The 24,898-nt window shown below is 33.3% G+C and overlaps 1 protein-coding gene across 1 annotated transcript in view; it reads left to right on the forward strand.

The window, feature by feature from the left end:
• LOC128213155 (complement C3-like) overlaps positions 1–24,308 on the forward strand; it is a 45,171-nt gene extending 20,863 nt beyond the window's left edge. The window contains exons 21-43 of the mRNA XM_052918706.1: positions 78–145; positions 660–817; positions 2,037–2,120; positions 3,234–3,371; positions 4,681–4,777; positions 5,234–5,335; positions 5,528–5,716; positions 6,856–6,934; positions 7,621–7,783; positions 8,795–8,884; positions 9,407–9,578; positions 9,913–10,085; positions 15,110–15,262; positions 15,374–15,573; positions 17,264–17,392; positions 17,771–17,858; positions 18,698–18,772; positions 19,156–19,264; positions 19,531–19,632; positions 19,936–20,079; positions 21,267–21,356; positions 21,813–21,960; positions 22,475–24,308. Coding sequence (XP_052774666.1) covers positions 78–145; positions 660–817; positions 2,037–2,120; positions 3,234–3,371; positions 4,681–4,777; positions 5,234–5,335; positions 5,528–5,716; positions 6,856–6,934; positions 7,621–7,783; positions 8,795–8,884; positions 9,407–9,578; positions 9,913–10,085; positions 15,110–15,262; positions 15,374–15,573; positions 17,264–17,392; positions 17,771–17,858; positions 18,698–18,772; positions 19,156–19,264; positions 19,531–19,632; positions 19,936–20,079; positions 21,267–21,356; positions 21,813–21,960; positions 22,475–22,595 — 2,872 coding nt within the window. The 3' untranslated portion in view covers positions 22,596–24,308. The remainder of the gene's footprint in view (positions 1–77; positions 146–659; positions 818–2,036; positions 2,121–3,233; positions 3,372–4,680; positions 4,778–5,233; positions 5,336–5,527; positions 5,717–6,855; positions 6,935–7,620; positions 7,784–8,794; positions 8,885–9,406; positions 9,579–9,912; positions 10,086–15,109; positions 15,263–15,373; positions 15,574–17,263; positions 17,393–17,770; positions 17,859–18,697; positions 18,773–19,155; positions 19,265–19,530; positions 19,633–19,935; positions 20,080–21,266; positions 21,357–21,812; positions 21,961–22,474) is intronic.
• Positions 24,309–24,898: the final 590 nt, after the last annotated feature.

The raw sequence follows: 24,898 nt of genomic DNA on the forward strand, positions 1-24,898 counted from the left end.
TTACCCTAAACATGAAAAGAAATAGAAGAACAGATGAATTTTTCTACTGGAATTATTTTTAGAGCACTGTTTTTCAGGAATGGATTTTTGGAAAAAGGAGTTAAATTCAGAGATTCCATAACGGAGTGGAGTGTTCAAGCCGTCGGTAAATTTTATCATATTTTTTAAAATATTCAAATTAGAGTAAACAATACATAAAGAATGTGTAATATACTAGTGGACAAAAGCTTGAAACTGACCAAACTGGGATGGCGATGGAAGTTAGTTGTTACTGCGTGTTTAACATTGCATAACGACAAAGAATATCCAGGAAAAAGACCTTCACCATGTAGCCGAAAGTTGGTCATGTATCAAGATATTAATCAAACTGTGATATAAGATAAACGTTCAATCATTTCATTTTTTTTTTTAAATTTGATTGGCCTGCGTTAAAACTTTATAACTTAAAACAGAATTTATAATATTAGGGGTTTGGAAGCAACCTTTTGTAAAAAATATAGGTATGTCCGAGTTTGGTGTGACATTTAATTAATTCAGAATATCTGAATTCTGGTATATACCTTTTATGTCTAATATTTACAATATGTCCGAAACCCGGGTTATATCTATTTGAATTTATTATACCTTGGTTGGGTAACAACTCTTTGATTTACACACAGGTATATCGGCAACTGAAGGGGCCTGCATTGCTGAATCAGTCGACGTGAAGACCTACAGGCCGTTCTTTATCCAATTGGATCTACCTTACAAAGCTACTCGATTTGAACGTTTCATCATTAAAGTGACTGTTTTCAACAATTACGACCAGACGCAAAATGTATGTAAAAAATAGAACATTTGGAAAATGCGAAATTTATTTGCAAACTTTCTATTATTTTGAAATATAACGAAATTCGTTAATTTAGCGCATTACTGAAATATCACTTTCTTTTTTTACATTGAATTACAGCCATCCTGTATTTAGCCCAAGAATTGTGTTAACTGACTATAAAGATTGCTATAAATACTAATTGGCTTATACGTACTTTATTTAACACAAATACATTATTTTAGTAAAGCTCAATAAAAAAGGCAAACTTTTGATTTTATGTTGTATTAATGTTTTGCTTCTGGAGTGAACATTGCAAGGGATGTTCCTTTATTCGAATTATATAGTCTCCTAATGAGATATATTTCAAAGCGAATTGTAGGAAGGTTTTAAGTTTTTCATAAACAAAGTATATCAAGAAATACATTTCAATGAGGGTTTTGAGGGAGTCAGAATACCGGCATTTGCATGAACCCAAATGTGTGTTTTTAAGAAGTGATTCTTAATATACGTTTTTCGTGTTTGTTTTTTTCATTTTGTTTTGTCGTAATATTGAGTTGGGTTGTAATTGTGTTCGCTTTTATCAAGAAAATTCATGATATTTTTTAATTGGTGTTTTACATATGCATATCCCAGATAAATCGCGGCCGTGCGATCAGATTTCATAAAATCACGAATGATAACAATAAATCCTTAAATATAATCGATTTCGAATGTACATATTGTACTTAATTTAGACATAAACAAATATGCTTTATTTTATTCTGATCTGTTGTAAGGTGAGGTACCTATCATCAATCCTCTAATAAGGGTAATATTAGTATTCCTCTATTTCTTTCACAACTTCTTTTTTCTTGTAACATTTTTGTCAGTTGAGAATATCATATGGCAGCCTGCCACCCCTTTTTACACTTGATAGATCAATTTTGTTTGGCCATTATCAGGATGATTTATTTAGCAAAACCCCCATTTTTTACTCAATTTTTAAAGTAAAAAAGCGTTTCTATAGAGACGTTCAGCATAAAAAATACACATGATCACACTGCTTTAAATAAAAATAATTTTCCCGGAGCTTCAGTTGATTATTCAAGTACAGCATTGAAATCCTTACATCAAAAGAAACCAAATATTTTTTTTAATGAGATAAAGGCAAATTCTGGTATTTACATTAATTACAGGCTGCTTTGCCTGCATTTTTTATAGTCAAGCATTTTTTTTCTCTTTTCAGGTTAGTGTGTTTCTAAAAGGAGTTGACGGACTTTGCTATGGCACTTCACCTGGACAAAATTTACCGCGGACACTTGTTGAACTGGTACCTTTGGATCTAGCAAGAACTTAAATATTATTTTCGAAAAGTTTTCTTTGAGCTGTATCGTCCTTATCTTAATTTAGTTTATTCTTATTTTTGAAAAGATAGGTATGAAAATTCATCAGTTTTAGTTATTACTATGAAAGCGCAGATACATAAAGGCGCAGATTATCCAATCAGAGGACGCTCGCGGTTTATAATGCACATGTATTTCGCAAAACCTTCGTTTTATAATGTACGTTTAGAATGAAAAAGACAATATTAAGTTGCAAATGTATCATTAGTTACAAACTAAACCTATTCATTGGCATAACAAGTAATCAAACTTCTTTACAAAATCTGACTTGCCAGGTTTATAATAAATATCTGCGATTATTGTTTACTCTGTTGAATACTTTATATTACAACATATAGATTCAGAACATATGGGTTGCATAAAACCATAAACTGTTCGTAAAACATAGCTCTTAGAGCCTATATTTTAAAAGCATAACATCATTCTCAAAAACGATCAAAAACGTGTTAATCAGAGCAACGGAATTATCATGACAAGGGGAGTTAATTTGTTCTGACTTAAATCAGATTTGTACTCTTATTACTTCAGAATTTATTATATTTGTACCTAAAATAATAACAGAAAAGATAATATAATTCTTTAACGCAATGGAAAAGGATCCTTCTTCAGCAACAATTGTCTTATATTATTTATGCGTAAGACAGCATGGTCTAAATATCATCGAAGTCCAATAATATGAATAACATGTTTTGCAAATTTAATCATAATAGACAAACAAACATCATTCTACGGCAGTTTGTAATGTGCGTGTCGAATAAACAATAGTGGCATTGGTATTGATAATCTACATGTAACTATTGCTTTGATAGTATGATGAATGTCTTGTAACCCGTAAAACGGATTCGGCTGAATTTGTACCCAAATAAATAATGATTCATCGAGCCTCTCCGAACCAATGCATTGTTTCAAATTGTCAACATCCAAGTGATTGATTTAGAAAAGAGCATGTGCAGTTTGTTTAAATTCCCTGTGTCTGTATCCCCCCAACGCCTGCCACCCAGAAGGTTCATTTTGAATATTAATAAATCCTTACCATACAGGAGCCCAACAACGCCAAGACCGTGTCATTCTCGGCCATACCGTTGGTAGCTGGGGACATTCCTATCACAGTTTCGTCGTTTGTAGATTCCAACGCACCTGGGAAGGCCGATATCGTCAGTAAGAAGCTTCATGTTGAGGTGAGTAACTGAAACTCAGGTATTACCAGTTACTATAATATATTAATATAAAATATTTAACGATAACCCTGTTTATTGGCAAAATTGCAATGCCATAACGAACGACACATAACATTCAACTAAGACAGATAGCATACACATCAAAATATATTTATTAATAAACGATATTTTAAGAGTGACGTCAAATGTCGCCCCGTCCTTAATCTATTATCGAAAAATATGTGTTTCACGTTTTGAATAATGTCGTGCAAAGACAAAATTATACATTATATCATTTGTTGATCAAGACGAATTGCAACAAATACGAAGGGTGTCAAAATATAATGCACTTATTTTGGATAGTCACCAATGGTTTTTCTTAATACTTTTTTCATCTTGATGATGCAGCCTACCGTGTGACCATTTAAAGTATGTTACATGTCAAAATAAAAGTATTTTATGAGTAATCAATGATTATTTACCATATAGGATAATTTTACATTGACACCACGCAGGACAGGTTCGCTTAAGTGTTAACGTTGCAATTTTTGATCATCAGCAATATTCTATTACTTAAGCCAATTGTTGTATGAGCACATTAGGTCAATACACGATTGGTGAAATACGAAGTACTTCATATAACTAGTTGAATGCATTGGTCAAATAATTTCATCTCAAACAACATCAATTTCAAACTATTCAATTATTTATGAACACTCATAATCCGCAAGTTTTCTCCGAAGCAATACTGCAACAACTCTGAAAATACTTCTTAAAGAATAATTTCGGTCGCCGGCAATGGCGTCACTAGTTTCATCGACCTTAACACAATCATTGCGCCTCAATACACGGTTATTTGACTAATCACAGGTGTAGTTTGGTAGTATCATTCGCATAATATTATGCATTATAAGGAATAAAGTATGCATAATTTAAGAAATTAACACAACATATAGCAAAGAAGTTTAATGGAATAGTCAGATGACATGAAGTGAATTATTAATGATTAAAAATGGGCGGAGTGAGCGTAGCGAACAAGTCCTTCTTTATCATTAAGAATTCACTTCATGTCATCTGACTGACTTAAAATACAACCTCATTTACTGATACATTATCGAGTCAAAATCAGAAACAGGTAATGTGTATCGGATGATTGACAGCATGCGCACCTTTAAACACGCCAAAAGTTGAACTTCTTAATGATTGAGTCTTCTTCTTTATTGTCCCCTGTCTGCAATCGCATTTGGCTGAAAATGTAGGTTGTATTCTAATACTATTTACAAATTACTGCAAGGATTTCCATAAACGCTTTATTGGTCTTCTTAAATAGAATGAGGGCATCATGGAAACGACTCAAATCCACGTTTGTTTGGATCCTCACAATCAAATGGAGGCTTGCAGGAACTCGCCACAAGTGACTGCAAACGGTATGGATTATAATGACATATTTTGTTCAAATAATACTAAAACAGCAACAACATAACTTTTCACAATTTGTTATTTGTACAACGTTAATGAAATCCTCAGTATACAATCTAGCGGAAGAAACACAAAAGGTAGTTATTAGATGCTTCTTTATTGAAATATGCAATGGAATTCCATTTGTTTACATACATGTCTATACTTAAAGTTTCCGCATTGGTGCATTGCACTTATAGCGCTATATGCACAATTGTCATAAAACGATACCTTACGAGAGAGGCTGTCGTACATCACGATAAAGAGCGCTCTTCGGCAGTATTTCGTTGCATAGCAAGTCTGCATAAAAAACCGCATGCCTTGACTGTTCCTTTTTCTGTTCATAAACGTGTTCTTCCGTAGTCATATCATATAGCGCCCTGTCTGAGAAATTCGGCCAGATTGTTGTTTTATCATATTTTCAGATCAGCTGCATGGGGACAGAGCAGTTCGAACATATGAATTAGATCTGACGTTACCTGCAACAGCTTTGCCTGGAACTGGCTCGGCTTCAGCCTATATTGAAAGTAGGTTATCCTTAATCATTTAGTTATATGACGGATGGGTCGTTTTAAAGTGTAACCCATTATATGTTATTGCTTTTTTAAATAAAAGAATTACAAGAATAACGACGATTGGGTTTCACAAAGTCTTGTTTGTTGACACCATCATTGTTTTTATGAGTGACTTGGATATGCATGTTACTTTGCTATTTCTAGCTGATATTATGGGCGCATCAGTAGCACCTTTACTTGACGGCGTGGATAATATGTTTACGGAGCCAACCGGAGATGGAGAAGTTACTATGATGCAAACAGCACCAATCGTTTACGGGATGAGGTATCTCAGAACAACAGGACTGGAAACCACTGCAAATGTAGAACAGGGAACAAACTGGATAAAACAAGGTATTATAATAGACTTAAATCCTAAGGATCAAAACATCATGTATTGTTTTGAATATGACGTCAAGGCTGTGTGTTATGTTGTTTACATATTGATTGATTTTTCTAAAAACGTGAAGTGTTGTTAAATAAGATTAAAAGAACTATTAGAACTACAAGCAGCACAAACCCTATCTTAGCACAAACAAAATGACAAGACCACAGCATATGTACTGTTTATTGTTTTATTTACGCGCGTTCCTTTTGAGCTAATTCATGACGCTAAAAATCTAGGTTTTTGACTCGCAGCCTGATTGATTCATCAAAACATCGGCGACTATTACACCATCGCCAAATTTAACTGACCAATAGTATTCCGTTGGTCTCAAGCCCCAAGTAATATATTCAGACTCACAACGTCTCGTCTCGAATGTCAAACAATCCACAGAGCCCCGTTGTATGATAGTGAACTCATTATATTTCAATCTAGGTCTAGACTACCCTTTTAAAAAAAGGTAATCGATCTGATTGCCCTTGTCAAACTGCAATTGCCAAGAAGCACATTAAAGTTCGAATGTTTATCCCTGAAATAAATTTCAATCTACCTGTTCAATCCTAGACATTTTTCATTATTCTTGTCAGCAAGAATTCAGGTAATATTAAGGGAATAATTTGTTTCGTCATTTAACATGTGGGTCGAAATATACGTAATATTCAAAACGTCACTAACCAAGCCCTGCTATGCAATATGAATGTTTCTTTTGCTCTATAGAACAGAATACCAGAGCTTTTAAAAATCTTAAGTAATGTCTTAAAATGATATAGACATTAATTGACTTTTTTGGTATAAGATCGCAATGTTTCACGAGTGTTGGTAGCCAAGAGTAATGTTTTACTTTTAATTTTCACGAGGTTAAATCTATGACAAATAATAAAAAAAATGTTTTCAGAAAAAAGCCTGAATTGTATTCGAAGGCGTCATTTAAAAAAATAGCGTAGTTTAAACTGTGACCTATCCCTATGTTCGCTTCGTTACCTAATAACGTAAGGATATATTCAAATTTTTAATACACCAAGCTCTCTAAGCTCGATTAGCTTTCTTAATTAATTTATAGTGTAATGTCAACAGTCATTCATTGTTACATTGAGACTACCGCTTGTAGGAGTATTGAGAGAAGTTTCGAAATACCAGAAGGCCGATAAGTCTTATGCAGCATGGAAAAGTCGCCCAACGAGTCTGTGGTATGTTGTTATTGGGCTTTAATCATTTTTCTCAAACACTAACATACGTTACCATCTAAATATAATGAAAGAAAGAAGTAGTGAATTATTATGTGTTTGAATTGATATTCTAATTTTATGAGTTGTGCACAACGTTTTACAGTATATAATGTACATACCGATGATAGAATGAAGTAATGGGTTTCGTCTGTTCTATATTTTGATAATGATATTGTCTTTGATCGTATATATTTGATGATACCTTCTTTAAAATATTAGTATACACGACGTAAGAGGTTGAATCATGTTGGCTTGTTGTCTGGAAACTGTATATGCAAACACAAAAACGGAAATATATCGTTTCTTTTTTCACAAAAAGTGGAAAGACGAGATAGTAGATGAAACTTCATATAGGCAAAACATTCTTAATGATCGATTCTTCGGAAGTACATTTGGAAAAGCAGTATCACTGAAAATGACAAAAAATGTTCATTGACATAAATAATAAGACGAACTTAACAACTCCAAGCGCCAGTGCGTGTGTGGGATAAACGGCTCTCATTCTAGAGTCTTAAGCAATTTGAGTGTTCGATTTTCATTCTGTGTTTCCATATTTGTGATGTGTGGTTCTAAAGAATCTCACTTGTAAAATGTTCTTAAATTCTGTGTATACAATCAAATCAAATTGCACGATCTCTATTTGAAAGGTTGACGGCATTTGTTTCAAAGGTTTTCTGCCAAGCCGAAAAGGTATTAGATGGAATTGTGGAGAAGGAAAGTTTGCAAATGACTCTGAAATATATTGCTAACAAGCAAAAACAAACAGGAAAAATGGTGGATGAAAACCCAGTGATCCATACAGCAATGCAGGTAAATTTGACTATATTTATGTTTGACCTGGAGTAATTTATCGTCGCCGTGGATTTGAATATCATTGTAATTAGAACAAATGATAAGGCTGGTAATAAGAGTTTGTCTATTCGATAATGCTTTCCAAGAAATGTTAAACGGTCATTAGCATGGATTTAACCTTATTAATTTCGAACGTACATATCACATGTATTTAATGATTCTTTAATCAGCAAACATATTAATAACCAGGAACCATGATCCACATGGTTTAGGCTAGCAAAAATATTACACTCATTATGAGTGATGGAAGGGTTACATATTAGAAATGGTTTGAAATTTAGGTTCATGTTTTTATTCGATTCTTTAAGATCGAAACGTGAATATGCGTAGGAAAACTAAGGCTCCCAAATTTATACGGGACATGCAAAACGGAATTATGACTTTCTATACACCATAGCCTGTACATTCGAGTCATGAATCATTTACTACACGTATAGACAGGCAGATCTCTATGTTTCCTTCATTTGTCGGTTTGCATAACATTTGGTATATCACGATAGTCAGTATTCAATTTGAACATTCTATTACCCGTATAGTATACATTTAAATGCAATAACGATTTTGAAAAAATACAAAATCGGTCATTCGTGTTAACCTCTAGTACACATTTTGTTGTTACGTCAGGAGTTTTTATTAATTAAAAATAAAGCAGTACAAAATGTTTATTATGAGATAATTTTAAAAATGTAACCAATGGAACGATACAAATTATCGTAAATCAGCGTGTCGAATACGGAATTATAAGATCTGTAAACGTGGCATCTTAGTTAACACTGATAAAGAAAAACGTATCAATGAACCATTGATGCAGTGTCGTTTTAATGTGTTCATGGAAGTTTACCTTATTCATTATTCCAGCTTGACTATGTATTTTCTAAATCTTTTATCAACAATTCATTTAATTGATGTAATAAGAAAATCTTCCCTCAGCGGCGTAGCAGTTGCATTTGAATGTTATTTTTGTTCCAGGGCGTCCTTGGTCGTGGTGACTCAAAGGAAGATCCCTCTTTGACATCATTTGTATTGATCGCATTACAAGAGTGCAGAGAAAGCACAGAGGTAGATATATAAATTGTTCGAACAGTCTTTAACGTGCTTTAAGGATATATTGTGTTGTTTTGTAGTTTTAGTTTCGTTTCTAAAACCAGCTTAAAAAGGAAATGATTGGTATTTAATTTTTTATGACAAACAACAGAACTTAGCTAAAATTTGTTTTCTCATGATCTCGTATGTAAAAAATAAAAGTCAATTGACTGTCAAGTAACACGATTCATCCTTTGACGCTGAATTTGGATTGCAATATGTTGGACTCAAATTGATATTACATACTCTATGTCTTACTAGACTTCGTTTTTATATATATACATTATACCATTGCAATTTTGCGACTTAATGTAATTTTTACTTTTTACCTCACATTATTATCAAATGGCAATCAGTAGGTTTACCCATGCTCTGATTTCTTCGTTTTGTTTCCGCCTCTTATTCAAGAATGACAATATACCATTTTTCGATATCTTTATTGTTGAAGGGTTTTAACCAAGCGCTGTGCAAGATTTACTTTAATATATTTTTGTGTAGGTGGTGGAGGATGCTGTTTCAAAGGCCATTGGCTATTTGGAAGGTTTGCCAGAGAGAAACCTTCAGAACAAATACTTGTTAGCCATCACTGCGTATGCCCTTTCTCTTAGTAACAGTGAACACAAATGGAAACTGAAGAATCTTTTGTTGAAATCTGCAACAGAAACAGACGGTAATTACACGAGTTGTCGGTTGTTTGCAGCAGACGGTGTCTTAAGGCAAAACGTTAGGATTGTATCACGATTGAAACGCTTGTTAAAAGATGTTTCAAACAAGACTAATATTCATCGGGTTTGTGAGGGCATTGTCTGAATGTTTCCATTTCTTATATTTGTTCCGTATAAACGTTTAAAGTTTGATGATATTTTCAAAATAGTTAAGTGCATCACTATCAAAAAATAATCAGCTTATTAAAACTGTAAACTTAACGCTTGTTCTTGCCTAACAGTTTGATTGAGGATAATGTAGTTGTTGTTGTTTTATTAAATTATATATATCTGATGCAGATATGATGTATTGGTCCGACCATAATCGTAACGAAGCTACGGCCGCTGATGTTGAAACTACTGCATATGCTTTGTTAGCTTTCCTCAAGTTTAGTGACATTAGAACAAGTGAGAAAATTGTGACATGGTTAACGGGTCAGAGGAAAATCATTGGTGTTTGGTACACGACTCAGGTAAGGAATATATCAAATTCTTCCGACAATTTTTACTGTTTACAAACGTGATTTGAACTGTTTGGCGTTGTAATACGAACTATGATCTTTCTGGAAAATTCGCACAACAATTTACAGATTAACTGACATTTTCCCCACCCACGCTGCGGCGTAGAAAGTTGGTTATGAATTCATGCCCCGCTTAACATTAAAAACATTTTTGTTATTTTTTGAAACATAGATGCACTAATAAAACTTCATTGATAACTGTTCATAAAATATTTGCACTAAAAAATCGAGCGAATAATAACCTATAAGAAATACTATCAGAGAATTTGTTCTCAACAATATATATGCAAAAAGCTATATATATGCAAAAAGCTACAGAAACATGCTCAGTAGCAAACAGTTTAAACATAAACCCGGTTTAGTGGCAACAGGCAACGCCAAAGACATAGAACACAAAGTCACAGACAAGAAACATAGAACAGCACACAACTCTACAAATAGCACAGTGCATATATATATATATATATATATATATATATATATATATATATATATATATATATATATATATATATATATATAATTGTTATGTTTATCAAGAATTGTTAGGTACCGCCTTGGAACGGTCAGTAAAATGTAAATTTACTGGGGGTTTAAACCAGTTTATATGTACAAACCTCACTCTTATCCCAACAATACTTAATAAAGATAAAACGCAATAGATAAATCTTATCAAAGTATGCATTAACTTGAGGAAACTTATCTATCAATAAAACAAATAATAATAATAAACTAAAAGGTAAACCCTAAGTTCTTCAATGATTAGAGATCCAAACCCTATCTGCAGACGGAGGGAAACAATTCAGAGCACCTAATGCAAGTACTTTTCAAAGATACGATGCAGTCATCGTTAGAAACCAAAATCATCACACACAGTCTGCCTTAAAAGGTTTAAAACTGTGTGATCATGGAGTTTCATAATAAAAAGCATCACTAAAAGCATTGTACTAAAAGTGTGAACAAATAAAGAAAAACATTATTAAAAATAAAGTCGACTAGTATATGCTATTCTCTCCTTCCAAATGATTTGAAAACGTAAAATATTTGAAGAAATTTAAGTCACAGCCAAAACACTCGGAGTCAGTCAACACGTGTCCGCCAAAAACGGTTTTAAAGATAACACGAAATAGCAAATTCTTCTTAAAAAAGCAAAGCACTGAAAGTTTAGTTATGAAAGGGTGCTATATTCAACCCAATATTTTGTTTCACCGAATACCGAATATAGAAAATTGACAGCCAGGTCACCAGCTAATAATAGTATAATTTTGTGTGAGGGGCGTCCCACAGGTAGCGGCGTAAATAACACCCTTTTCAAAAAGGGGCTTATTAAGAAAATAAATTGAAATACTATAAAGCTCGGAAAAAGGCATAAAAGAAACAGAAAATTGGTTTATTTCAGTGAAAGAACATATTTATTTCAACTCGTGAAATAAAATATAATCTTACACTGAAATAAACCAAAAACCTCTATATCTTTATCGTATTAATAATACTTCGTTAATATACTCTGTGTTAATTTCCCTATAATCGAGTGGTCAATATGTTTTGGTACTGCCCTGTAATGTTGACTGACAAAATAATATCACATGCGCTGGGAATATGCGCGTTCGCTTCAGATTTTTATAACGTTTTAATGGCCGCCTAAATAAGTACAGCAGATACCTATGGAAGGAATTATCCGCCAGTTAATGAATGCTGCATTATGACATTTCTCTTTTTAAATTGCTAGTGCATTCTTTTTAATCGTAAGTGCCTTCATGCAATTGCTTCGTTCGTGTTTGTAATGGACTACCGCATGTGTCTATGTTTACAACTTTTAGTTTCCTTCATGTTATTGCTTAGTGTCTACGTCTAAACGATAAATGACAGATGTCAAGTTTTTACTTTTAATTGACTATTGTGTACTAATTAAAATACAAGAGTACAATTAAACTAATAGTATTACTAATAATATTTATGTAATGTAAAAAGACCATTAAAAGCTAACTTAATTACACACCAATAAAACATAGCAGTATGCATTTACCAATAAGCATATAGACGATAGACGAATGCATTTAGACGAATGCAACTAAACGAATGGAATTAGAAGGGAACCAGTAAATTTTGGTATCCTGCGACAGCAATATTAAAAGGGAATGGAAACCAAAGACTGGTACCCTTCTTATCCACGGGAGAGCACTCTCGCGACTTTTGCGATGGTAGCAGTCAACAGTTTTCGTGCAGGAGCTGTCAGAATTATATCTAGAAGAGGTCATGTCTGACATTATATGGACCTAAAAATGTAACACTGCTAGATGCTATTTTCTGCTGATTATTTTTTTTTCCTGGATGTTTTATTCGGTACTGAGTTAGACACATATTCAAATTATAATCTGCTTTTCGGCCTGTAATTGAAATGTGTTGTCTGTGAGCGGTGAGATTTTGACCAATTTTCGATGGATAACATGTTTTGAAATTTCTGAGGCAATCAAACAAAATCCAAGTATGAGCATAGTGCTATCAATCGCAAGAAAATATGTACGCCCCTCCCCCTTCCACCTATAAATCGGCCAAGTTATGAGAAATGTCATAATGCAGCATGAATTAACTGGCGGATAATCCCTTTCATAGATACCCGCACAATACAAATATTTGTTCTAATCGTTTGCTGTGCTTTGTCTTTATTAAAGGAAATATTCTAATCGTATGTAGTGGTTTATTCTTTTTAGCGGGCACTTCATTATCTTATGTTCATTTGTTTAAGGACACATTCTAATCGTATATAGTGTTTCATCTCGTTAAAAGGACATATCCGAATACAATAGTGTCTTATATTGCGTCTGACTGACTCAAACTGTTATTCCATTATGTCAGAAAATGAGGCAAATGATATTTAGGATGTTTTTGATCAGACATAGAGAAACGTTTGAGACATTTAGCTTACTTTGACCGGTAAAGACATCGTTTAGGTTATGAATGTCACGGTTCCATTGTTGACGTTTTTGACACTGACCGAAAGAAAAAAGCAAAAATCATTTATTTTTAAGAGGCATGTTAAGAAATTATTACTTTTTACAGATGTCAGCAATATTTGGTAGCGAAATCAGCCATTTATGGGATTCTATTTTTTTAAAGGGTCAACATTTAGAACGTCGTCTATTTCAGTATGTACGCATAACATTTGCTGAGTGTTGTTTGTACAAATAAATGATAACAATAACACTTTGAAAACTTGAATGTGTATAAACGTCTGTAGTCGGCATTAAATATGTAACAGAGCCCTTAATATATGTTTTGAATATGTATTTTCTGTTTATTTAAGATTGTTATTTTTCGGTGTAAATACCCTTTAATGATATTGTGTTTTCCTTTCTTTTCATAGTCGAACCAAACAATGGTTCTTATGAAGGTTTCTGAGTTTAATTTGAAAGAAATAAGCGTAAAACACGGTATTTATACCTTATTAGACCCAAGAAGATCACAGTAAATATTTTAGCATTCATCAATCATTTAATATGTTTGCGCTTTCTGCTATAAAATTCAAGGTAACAGTCTTGTTATCATATATTGATATTTGCCATAAATGCTTTATTCAGTAAGTAGTTTAAGGTCAATCAGACAAAATTTATGTTTGTAATACATGTGTATGTATTGATTTTGAATAAGAGTACAAATTTAAAATTGTATTTTTAACATCAATACCAACATATACCCTTTCGGCGCCAACTATGTCAAAGAAAATTCAACCCAGCGCCTGGTTTATTTCGCGCTTTGTCAGAAATCACCGTTTACCTAGTATTTTAAACTGGAATACAATGTAAATAGCTGGTTAGTTGATATTCATCGTCTTACGTTTAACTATTTTACTTCTAATGTTAAATCTTACATTTGCGCTTTAGAAAGGTTCCTAAAACTACCGTGGCCGCTATCGTCCATTTTCGTTTCACTTTTTATGTATGCGGAACTTAGATTGATGCTACCGGTCACCATGTACGAACAGTATAACTCCAAATAGATCCACTTGAAAAAAATCAGGCTTAATAAAGTTACAGTTGTCAATTAATAGCTATTCCTGTATAATATGTGCTATATTTGTAGTAATTCATACAGTTTCATGTCAATGTAGGTCTGCTTTAACCTTATTTATTTTAACAACACGGCTATGGATGCACTTACATTAGCTAAAACTATAGCTACTACTTTGAAAATACAATCAATATAACACTTTTCTTTGAATATTAAACTGTAAATGAAATCTTACGCATTGTTATGTAAACTAAATGTTTAACATTTCTTCCAAATCTAAAACTCTCGAAAGGCTGCGTTTGGAATACATCGATTTAAATAGATAAATTGATAAAGCATGTGTCATCAAAACTTGCTGCGCTTCGTCCTTGCAACTCATTTGTCTTCGAATCACGATAGTTGATATGGCTATCCATTGTACTTGCTGTACTCTATATATAGTTATAGTATTGTGTAACCTCATTTAAACGGACTGTTCATCAACAAAAGCTGTCCATTCTTAAATATTGGACAGTTCACTCCACTTATGGAAGCTAGTAGAATTAAAGAACGTAATATTGTCAAATATCCTAGAGTAAATAAAGATCAATTGGTGACGTCACAGACATATTTAATATTTTTTAAAGATGTGCTTAAACTTTGTTTTACTAACACATCCTAATCTTATTTAGTGTTTAATTTTTGTTTGAAGGATGAATAACACTCCTCTTTGTTTGAATGGACTATTCCCATATTATTTATAGCGTGTCTTCTTTGTTAGGGACACATTATTTTCTTATCAAACGTTTGAAATTTAATTAATGGCCAAATCCTTATCTCATGAAGTGTTTGATCTTTGTTTAAAAGGCATATCTTTCTCTAAAAAAGGGATTATTCGTTGATTACATTATGTTACCTATAGTATAGTGATGATCTTTATTTAAAGGATATCTCCTTTGCTAACATGGTGCTATATTTTTTTCTTAAAGGACACCGTAGTTGCCATGCAAGCACTTGCTGAGTACAGCGCACGAACCTTCAACCGAAAAGTGAACTTGGACATTGAAATCCGGATTGGACAATCTTTACAGAAGGTTTCTGTAACAAGTGACAATGCTTTGATTCAAAAAGTCATCCCTGAGGTAAATTCACTTAGGAAGATGAGATGATAAACGACCTTAAATCGAATGTTAGTTGGCTTGTCTTCATTGATACATATGTACATAATAATTAAACATTAATATTCATTCCAGCTTCTAGTTAAGGGTGAAAACAACAGGATCTTGGTCCTTGTTAGTGGCAGCGGGACGGCTAAAATGAACATTGAGCTTCGCTGGAACAGGAGAGCACTGTTAAATGAGACATGTTATTTTGACGTATCGCCGATAGAAATCACCGAGGTGAATCGGGAATTTTCTGAATCCTCCAGAGGGACGTTCCGAGTTACAGATGAGTAAGTAATTAACCTTCTTAGCTCATTCTTAAACAAAGACACACGTAAACTTTGAGAATACCTATGTACAATAACTTCTTTCAAGATATTAATTATAAACTTAGTCCTCGTGTTTGAAGTCTATCAGACCGAAAGCATGGTCCATAACTCTGGCCTTATATATTGTACAATTATGCCTCTTTTTTAAATGAAAACAAAATATTATTAATATATTTCATCGGTATGATACTATGGGTGGTGCCATTAAAGCTTAACCTGATTGTAACAGTTGGCTATTACATATTGTTTGGCTCCCGTAAGGGAAAGAATAAAGTCATGCGCTGTCCGTCCGTCTGTCCTTCTTCTGTCATTTACATATGTCATGATTGAAATTACACAAATAGCTTTTTGCATAAGTACAGTGCGCAAAAATATTAATCATTTCTAAAGTAATTTCTGAATTGTCTTCCGATTTTACTTTTAAACGATGCATAGATAAGAATGGTACCCAAATCTCAAGAATATCTGAAGGGATTGAAGGTTTTCAAGCCATATACATCGATATATCTTACTGGTTAAGAGTGCAGTCACACGAGCCATAATTCTGTTTGAAGCCTTTTATCAATTTAAGCCCTTGTCCATTGGTATGAGGTGATACGTGACTTACTCTACTATTGTAACAAACACTTCATTTTCTTTTGTACTTATTTCTATGGGGGTAGGGCAGTTGATGACTGCTTTTTGTCGAGTTTGCACTTCTCTTTCAAATTGTTTTTGTTTGCTCTTTCATTCCGTAAATAATATGAATGATTTCAAACTCATTTTGCACAAATTATCTCAGTATTGAACTGACGTGTCCACATTCAATTCCTTGTCATTTTAATAACTGGTTGTTAAAAATAAAATTTAAAACCTTACAGTTTCCAATATATGCTTTTTTTTGAATCTGTACCCTGTCGCGGAGCATACATCATTTTCTATGATAGCCTTTTGAATTGCATGTTTTCAAGACTCGTACTGTATGTTTCGATCTAGCTTCAAAGTACAGGTCTAGTTCAAAATAAACAATTAATACGATCTATCAGTATTTTTTTTAAACTGCGGACATCAATATTAAATAGTGAATATGCATAGCGAAAACTGTTATTGCTTTGTATTGATCAAGTACATGTCACGTTTATTTTTGAATATGTTCATGCCGTGATTTATGAGTTCATTGGATACATTAAGGCCATACAACGTATCTTCTCCAAATATATTTAGGACATTTTAGAACAAATGTCACGTATGAAAAGTTAGTATGCTGTTCAGCTTAATATATTATTCGTCTATTTCTACTCCATGCCTGTAAACAAATAATGTCACGTGACGTATGATCTCGGTTATTTCTATGCAGTATTCCAATTTATTAAAAATAGGTAATGTACGTTCTTTAGCATTGATAGATCAATTCATTGACATTCTTTGACCAAATTTGGGTCAAGACTCCTACGTTCTTCGAATATATTCAGAAAGGAACTAGCCAAGAAGTAATACATTCTAGTATATACCTTGTTAAACGACACGAGGTAATTGCCCAAATACACTGATAGGCCATGCCACGTTTGTTCTGTTACAGTGTTTCTAGTCATGTCACATTTTTCTTTTGAATATATTTAGGCTATGTCACTTTGTTCTATGAATATTTCTAGACCATTTTGAATATTTCTAGGCCATGCGATGTGTGTGGACGATGCCCTGGTGACGACGTAGAATATGAATACGGGATCGACTTTAATGACATAGGAAAACGAGAGGCAGATAACAATACACCTCAAAAATGTGTTGCCTTTGATGTCAAGTATGTGGTTTTTCATAATGATTGTAAAAATATTAAGCGGCTGTGTAAAATAAACATGCGTTTTAATGAGATGTTAATCCATAATACAAAAAAAATATGTTAAACCTACTAGTATAAAAATATGGAAATGTTTAAAATGATTACAGTATGTTATATGTTATGTTTGTTTTGTGTTCACCTATAATGTTGTCTGTACGATTCATGAACATATTATTAAGATTTATTTTTGTAGTTCTTTTATGTTTCCTTTTGCATTTTTGTGGTCGCTACTGAATATATTGAGCAATTAAAGGATCATTTCGTTTTTTTATTGCAATTTATAACCGAACAATAGCTTTAATAATATAGATTTGCCTGCATTTGCCTGATTCTTTTCAGGACATTCGATGGTGATAAGGCACGTCTCTCCGTCGTGCATGTAAACCTTGAAACTGGTGTGAAAGCAATAGAAGAAGACTTTAAAGAGGTGGGTTACAATTATCCAATATTTATAATAAGCGGATTTAAAATGGGGAAGGGTACATTGCGTCCCCCATAACAAAAATGAAATAAAATAAATAAACAGAATTAAATACAAGTCTGTCAACGTGAACAATTCATTTTAATATGGCAGGGAAAACACCAAAAAAAAACAATATTTTAAGACTAACATTAGCATGGGAAAGGACCCTGTTTAGAGCCCTTTATAGAGGATTCCTGGGGAAGGGGACGCACACCCCAAGTTGCTCGCCTTTAGTACGCCACACTTACAATAAATCCTGGTTCTGTCACGTATGAGCTTTGAGTTTGTGAATTTTGTGTCACTATCAACGAATATTAACTAAATAATTGACAAGTCATATATAATTATCATCAAAGATTTTCTTTTACGTCATTAGGTTATACAAATAGGAACAAACCATTGTTGGTGGGGGGGGGGGGCAAAGGGGATTTCGTTTATCTTTTGCATATATATTTTTTTAGTACTTTTATTCAATTAATAAAGCAGTGATAGTTTGGGCACGAATACTGAGTTTTAGCTTAGGAACGTAGAGCACGAAATCTAAATACTGTGCATTATACTCCTTAAGTATATTAATCGATGGGCGCTGGACTTCTTATCTAATTTAAATCATGCTTCGTAACATTCCCGTTTCCCGAAACCTATCAAAGGCATCGTTTCAGGTAGTAATTATGCTGAAAAATACATTGCAAACTCCATTTTAATCGAGCGACCAAGTATAGTTATTAACTTATCACCTTTGTCAAGTGTGGTCTGTGAAAACAGTTATGTCATTGAGATGTTGTTCTTATTTTCTTTTTAAGATGGTGACAAATGGAGTCATCGACAGATATGAGATGCCGGAAGATGGCAAGAGTTTTGTAAATTTCTATGTTTCGGTATGATAACGTAAACCTTGTACCAACGATTTCTTAAGAATGTTCTTTTAAAGCTCGACTTTTTTTCGATGAAATATTCGAGGTATGGCAACACCTCTGCCTTGTTTCTTTCGCGCAATTGTTTTATTATGACTCTTTTTCGACTTTAAACTGCAGACAAAAGTTGGCGTGCGCTTCACGGCTTGTTTAATATTATTTAAAACGTTATCAATAGGCTAAACAATGTATAATAAACATAATGTATACATGTACAGCTTACTGTTTTGGGGAAACTAATATTGTACTCGTTTTAGAAAGGCAAAGAAATCAGAAACTAGTACTGCTTATAAAATGTATTCATATTCGTTTGTTTAACTCAAAGAACAAGTATATTTTACATTTAGATTAGTCTGGTACCTAAGAAGTTAATATTCAGACTGGAAGATACTTTCCATGGTAAAACCGATTCACAACAGCTTGCGACTATTGTTGTTTACGACTATCACAAACAAGGTAAAAGTCGTTTTTACCATGAAAAAGGTGTTTTTTTACCATTACCACAAGCCAGGTAAATGACGTTGTTAACGATAATTATTAGTCGTTGTTGTAATACATATACAGCCGTTGCAGCTTAATTTATTGACAATTAATAAGACATTGCTTTACATAGACAGCAAATCAAAAACACATTTTTTTGCATCAAGCGTCAGAACATAAGAGGCAAAAACGAGATCTTTTTCTGATTAAGTGTTTATATAGTTGTATTGTTTTTATTTTAGAAAAGAAATGTATAAAATCCTATAGCATTGGCGATAATCATGGACATGAGTCAGTGGCCTTCAGATGTGACAGAAATAATGACCAGTGTGAATGTCTGCAGAGTACGTCAATACTTTAATTAAATGAATGTTGCTACAATGCATAATCCCACTCTATGTGCTTGTTCTAAATTAAGTTTTTGGTGCACATTAACTTATACTTCCTCGCCTTAAACAGCAGAGCCTACCCCTTTTCCAAGTATTTCATGCACACAATTTTAGTAATCGGTGTAGTACGTAACTGAATCGATATCTCAATTGGGTCGTGATATTCACTTAATAAACAACTCGCCTTGTATAAACGATTCAAAACAAAGTCGGTTAAAGTTCATGTTTTAAACTAAACTAAAATGCACTTTCTTTCAGCTCAGTGTGTATCCCCTGTTGAAGAGGAACTGGTCGATTACATGGTCAAGTTTAGAAATCGTTATAGGGCTAACAGGGTGCACATGACGAACCCAACTGATAAGATCTTAAATTATGCTTGCAATATGGAAAAGGCGAATTTCGGTACATGTACTTGCTTTAAAATTATCTATGAAATGTTTTGTTTAAATAAGTAAGTATAACAAAATACCAAATTCAACATTAAACCAGTTGTCATATGAAATATAACTTCCATTGTCACAAATTCAACCTTAAACTGTTGACTTTCTTTAAAAAAAACTGTTTATGCTCTGTATAAATCTGTCTAAACAGAGTTCTTTTGTGTTTGAACACATGCTATGTGTCCACAAACTGACTGAAACATGTATCTAGACAGATGGTTATAAATGGACATTGCGTACAGATTTTTTTATGGTTACTGCGTCTCGGACAAATTCACTCTTGTCAATGAGGTTGCAAGAAGTTGCATTGGGTTATGTAAATCGCAAACCATGCAAGGTGAAGGTGTCGATTACACACTGAATAACGAGGCTTAATTTAAAGCAAAATGCGGTAAATGTTGCAGTGGTTACAGCTATTATCGTGGAATTTTTGTAACTACAAATGCCAAATGCAAGTTATTCTAGTATCATGCTAGAGTTCTATTTCCATAAGCATGTTATCTACCTATCTGTAGGTGTATAGATAATGACAATAATACTGCTTCTGTTCTCTCTTTAGTATACAAAGTCACGATTGAAGAAACGGGTTTTGAGGAGATGATGAGATATGCGACGGCGTTCATATGACTTAATGTTTCATCTATGTTAAATAAGCGTATTTCTTGTCAGGCCTTACCATGTAAGATATTGAATTGCTGAGCTCAATTTTAATGTTTATATTTATATAAAAAAATGCTTAGGGGAAGGGTGAATATAAAATTTAAAAGTAATTAAATTTGAATAACGTGCACGCTGTTTATAGTAAATTGCGTATCTGATCGTTTAAGTGGAAATGCAGTTGGTTTGAAGATAGTTAATCGTGAACCAAAATATACCATTTAAGGTAAAAGTGTCGATCATCGAATGACAAGGGCACTTTTACTGCAAAATGCGACAGGCGTTGGATTTGGTTAAAGATATAAACGTTGTAAATTTTGTTGATATAAATACAAGTCATATTGTAGTACTAGTATTGCGCTATAATTGAAATTCCTTCATACGGTTGTCCACCATATTATATCCATAGGTGCAATAAGCAAATGAAAAGGAAGTTCTGAGGAAGTTCTTTCAAACTAAATGACAATAATATCGTTTGTGCTCTCGCTTCAGTATACAAGGTCACGATTGAAGAGACTTCTTTGGATGCAATTGCACAGATGAGATATGCTACAGCAGTCATAGACAGTGTCATCCTTGCAGGTGAGAGAGAGAGAGAGAGAAAGAGGGAGGGAGGGAGGGTTGGAAGGGAGGGAGGGAGAGAGAGAGAGAGGGAAAACAAGAACCCTTACGTATCTGCATTTGATATCCAAGTTAATTTATGTTTTTGTATATAAGATAAAATTACATCGGTAAAAAATAAAATTGGTATCAAACCGACGCGAATGTGAATGCTAACTCTGTAGCGTTTTTAAAGAATCTCTTAAGAAATTTGCTACAAATATTATTTATATTCATCATCGAAATAAGTTTGATATTGCTCTGCAAAGTTCGGTACCATTCGTCACAATACGTCATGTTACCCTGCCTTTATCGGTAAGGCCGTGACTGTAAACGTATAGTTCAAGAAAACTAGTCTGAATTCCCTTCTCCTGTCACGTATATGTATTATGGTATCGTAAGCAGAAAACCAGGCATAACAATTACATTTTATTACAGGAAAAGAGACCCAATTTCCAGGTGATGAAATTAAATTCAAGTGGAAGCTGATGTGCAGACACCCAGACCTGAAGAGGGGGAAAACTTATTATATCATCGGAAAAGATCCTACAATCTACAATGATTATGACTACGGAGGCAATAGAGAGTAAGCTTTTCTGTTCAGAAGACATAAAACTATGTCTTATAGTCAATATGATGCAAGTAGGATAAATGGCGTCACATTATTCTCTAAGGCAAAAATAAACTTCGGCGCCAATAGTGTGACTCGGTTTATGCTCTTTGGAATGTAATTAACGACTCTTAAAAAGTGAACAAGACATATTTTATAAGATTTCAAAAATAACAGCTCATAAAAAAGCTAAATGACATATTTTTTTATGTCACTTTAGTTATTAACAACACGTCTCTTCGTTTGAACCGTGTTCATTTGTCAAAATTGTCATTGTTTACAATATATATCTATGATTTTAATCAGTCAGAAACGTGAGACTTATTCATTTACAACAAAAATAGATTCATTACCTCTTTTCCATTTATTAAAACGAATATATTAGGAGTTAAAGGATTGATTTTAGTTTGGAAATGCCATTAAATACATACCCAGCTACGATATTTTCATTATTCAACTGTTACACGCAATAATATGAAAACTATTTCAGGGCTCTCTATGAACTTATGGGCACGACGTTAGTTATTGATCCAAGCTACACGCAAGTCCTGAAGAGGTTGATGAACGCATTTGAAAGAAAAATGAAGAAAGACAATGGCTGTTTATATTAATGGGTAGAAGCGTGCTGTTTTTTCTTTAACAGTTAAACATCATTATGACTTGTGAAAACTGCAATAACACATAGTAATAAGCCATTGCAAGACGCCATAAGACGAAAAAGACGAAACATGAAACACGTATTATTGGTTTGAATGTGACATTGCAAAATGTTTTTACATCGTTTTTGTCATACTATATTTAACAATAGTTTAGGTAACACCGAAAACCCTATTGTCACGTTCTTGGCTATATATTGCTTAAAGCAGCTGTATGTGACTTCGTTTTGTATGGTATTATGTAGCATTGGAGACGATCGGCATCGACCACTTTGAACCAATTACATATTGCTTGGTTGTATGCCATTTGGAACGCCTTTGAATACCTTAAACATTTGAAAGAACTGCTAAGATTGGTTATGCATATTCATTGATATGTACATTTGTTAAAGGCATGATACTTTGTCTATAACATATAAATCATTCGTATCAATGACAATTGACAAGAAAGCGTACTTTTTTCTGTATCGGACTCGTTGATTTATTGGTATGAATGATTATACTTCAAGAAAAACTTGTGTTATTTTCGTTACATAGAGATTTTGTTGAATTTAACATGATTGCATAAGTTCAGAAACTTATGTTATAAAAAGGCAAGTTATCATTGATTTCAAACGACTGTTCAGGTTTCATGAATGTGATTGCCTTCTTTTGTACTGTATACCTCAAAATAATCAGAATTTGTATAGCGAATCCGTTATCATATTCTCTACAAGCTAATTAGTCAAACCATAAACCAAGCATGCAGCCATGGTTTAATGACCAGAACTTATCTAAAATATCAGTCAGGACGGTTTCTGATTGATTGCCAAATGTAATTAAACCATGAACCAGCTACATACAGCCAAGTCTCAGAACATATATAGCGATTCTTTCAATACATTATCTGATAGCCAATGTAGTTTAACCTTAAGCAATAACATTAAGCCATACCTTACATTACAAAAATATACAGAATCAGCTAGTACGGTCTCTGATAGCAAAACCACTTAAACAATCAATCATTTACATTCGGTCATACCATCATGAACACAATAAATGTAGAGACGACTCAGCTAGAACGGTCTCTGATGCTCGAAATAGTTATACAATGAATAGGTTATAGTTAGCCATATCTTCATAATCGGATTGTGTATAAAGGATCAGCTAGTACGTCCTCTGATAGTCAAAGAAGTAAAGCCATGAATAAAACACATACAGTAATACGTTAAGGATCAGATAAAATAGGGAGAATCAGTCACTATGGTCTCTGATAGCCGTACTATTTAAACCGTGAATCAATTCTGTATAGGGTATAAGCCAGTACAGCAGCAGCAATAGACATTATTCAAATGTTGACAACTTTCGATTCAATCTTGACTTATTCAAAAGTCGGAAAGTATCGTCTACCATATCGAAGTAGATGTGGTCACCGACTGCACACCTTCATTTATCTCTGTAATTTCATGCGTTTAAGCATGCTGGGTTTGTAGTGAGTTAGTAAAAAACAACAACATTTTTTTTTCGTTGAACTAGTTATGATTGTTGATTCGTACTGCTTTGTGTAACACAGTGATATGTCATTGAAACATACGATTCTTACACTATCATTTAAATCTAGAAGATGTAACTAACTTTTGTATTTGCATGCACTTATTAATGTAACAATGAGAATTTAATATTCTTTGAGACTTTGACTCTTTATATCCCATAGAAGGATCGCTTGCTAACTAATTTGAATAATTCTATATTTTGTATATCTGAACTGCGGTAGAACAAGCGCATTAAACGTTCGTTCACAATTTATATTTATTATCTTTCGATTATAACAAAGACTTAGAGAACAAAATATATCGTCTTTAACTGAAACACATAGAAAACATCTGTAATTAATGTTGACAACATGATTAGTAATTTAGACATTACCAAAAAAATGACATCTTAAGCAATAAAGATTCAGAATAAGATTTGAACGATACGATAATTTACAATCGGTTTTTATTAATTATTTTAGGATGAAATTTACAATATACATCGATGTATTGGATATGCTATTATGACCTTACTGATGCCCAATACGAGCTAAGAGTAACTGCCACTGATTTCAAGAGTGAAGTTCCATGAAAGAAAATGACATCATCGATCTGTAAGCGAGCTCTGTCACAGAACATCTTTTACTTTTCAATTCTAATTGATCTATGAATAGTTACATCATCTTATAACATTCTACATACAATAGATGGCCTCATTCAGGCTGCACCTTCACTACTGCGAATACT

Source organism: Mya arenaria, chromosome 13 (genome assembly GCF_026914265.1).
Source record: "Mya arenaria isolate MELC-2E11 chromosome 13, ASM2691426v1".
In the NCBI taxonomy this organism is placed as follows: Eukaryota; Metazoa; Mollusca; class Bivalvia; order Myida; family Myidae; genus Mya; species Mya arenaria.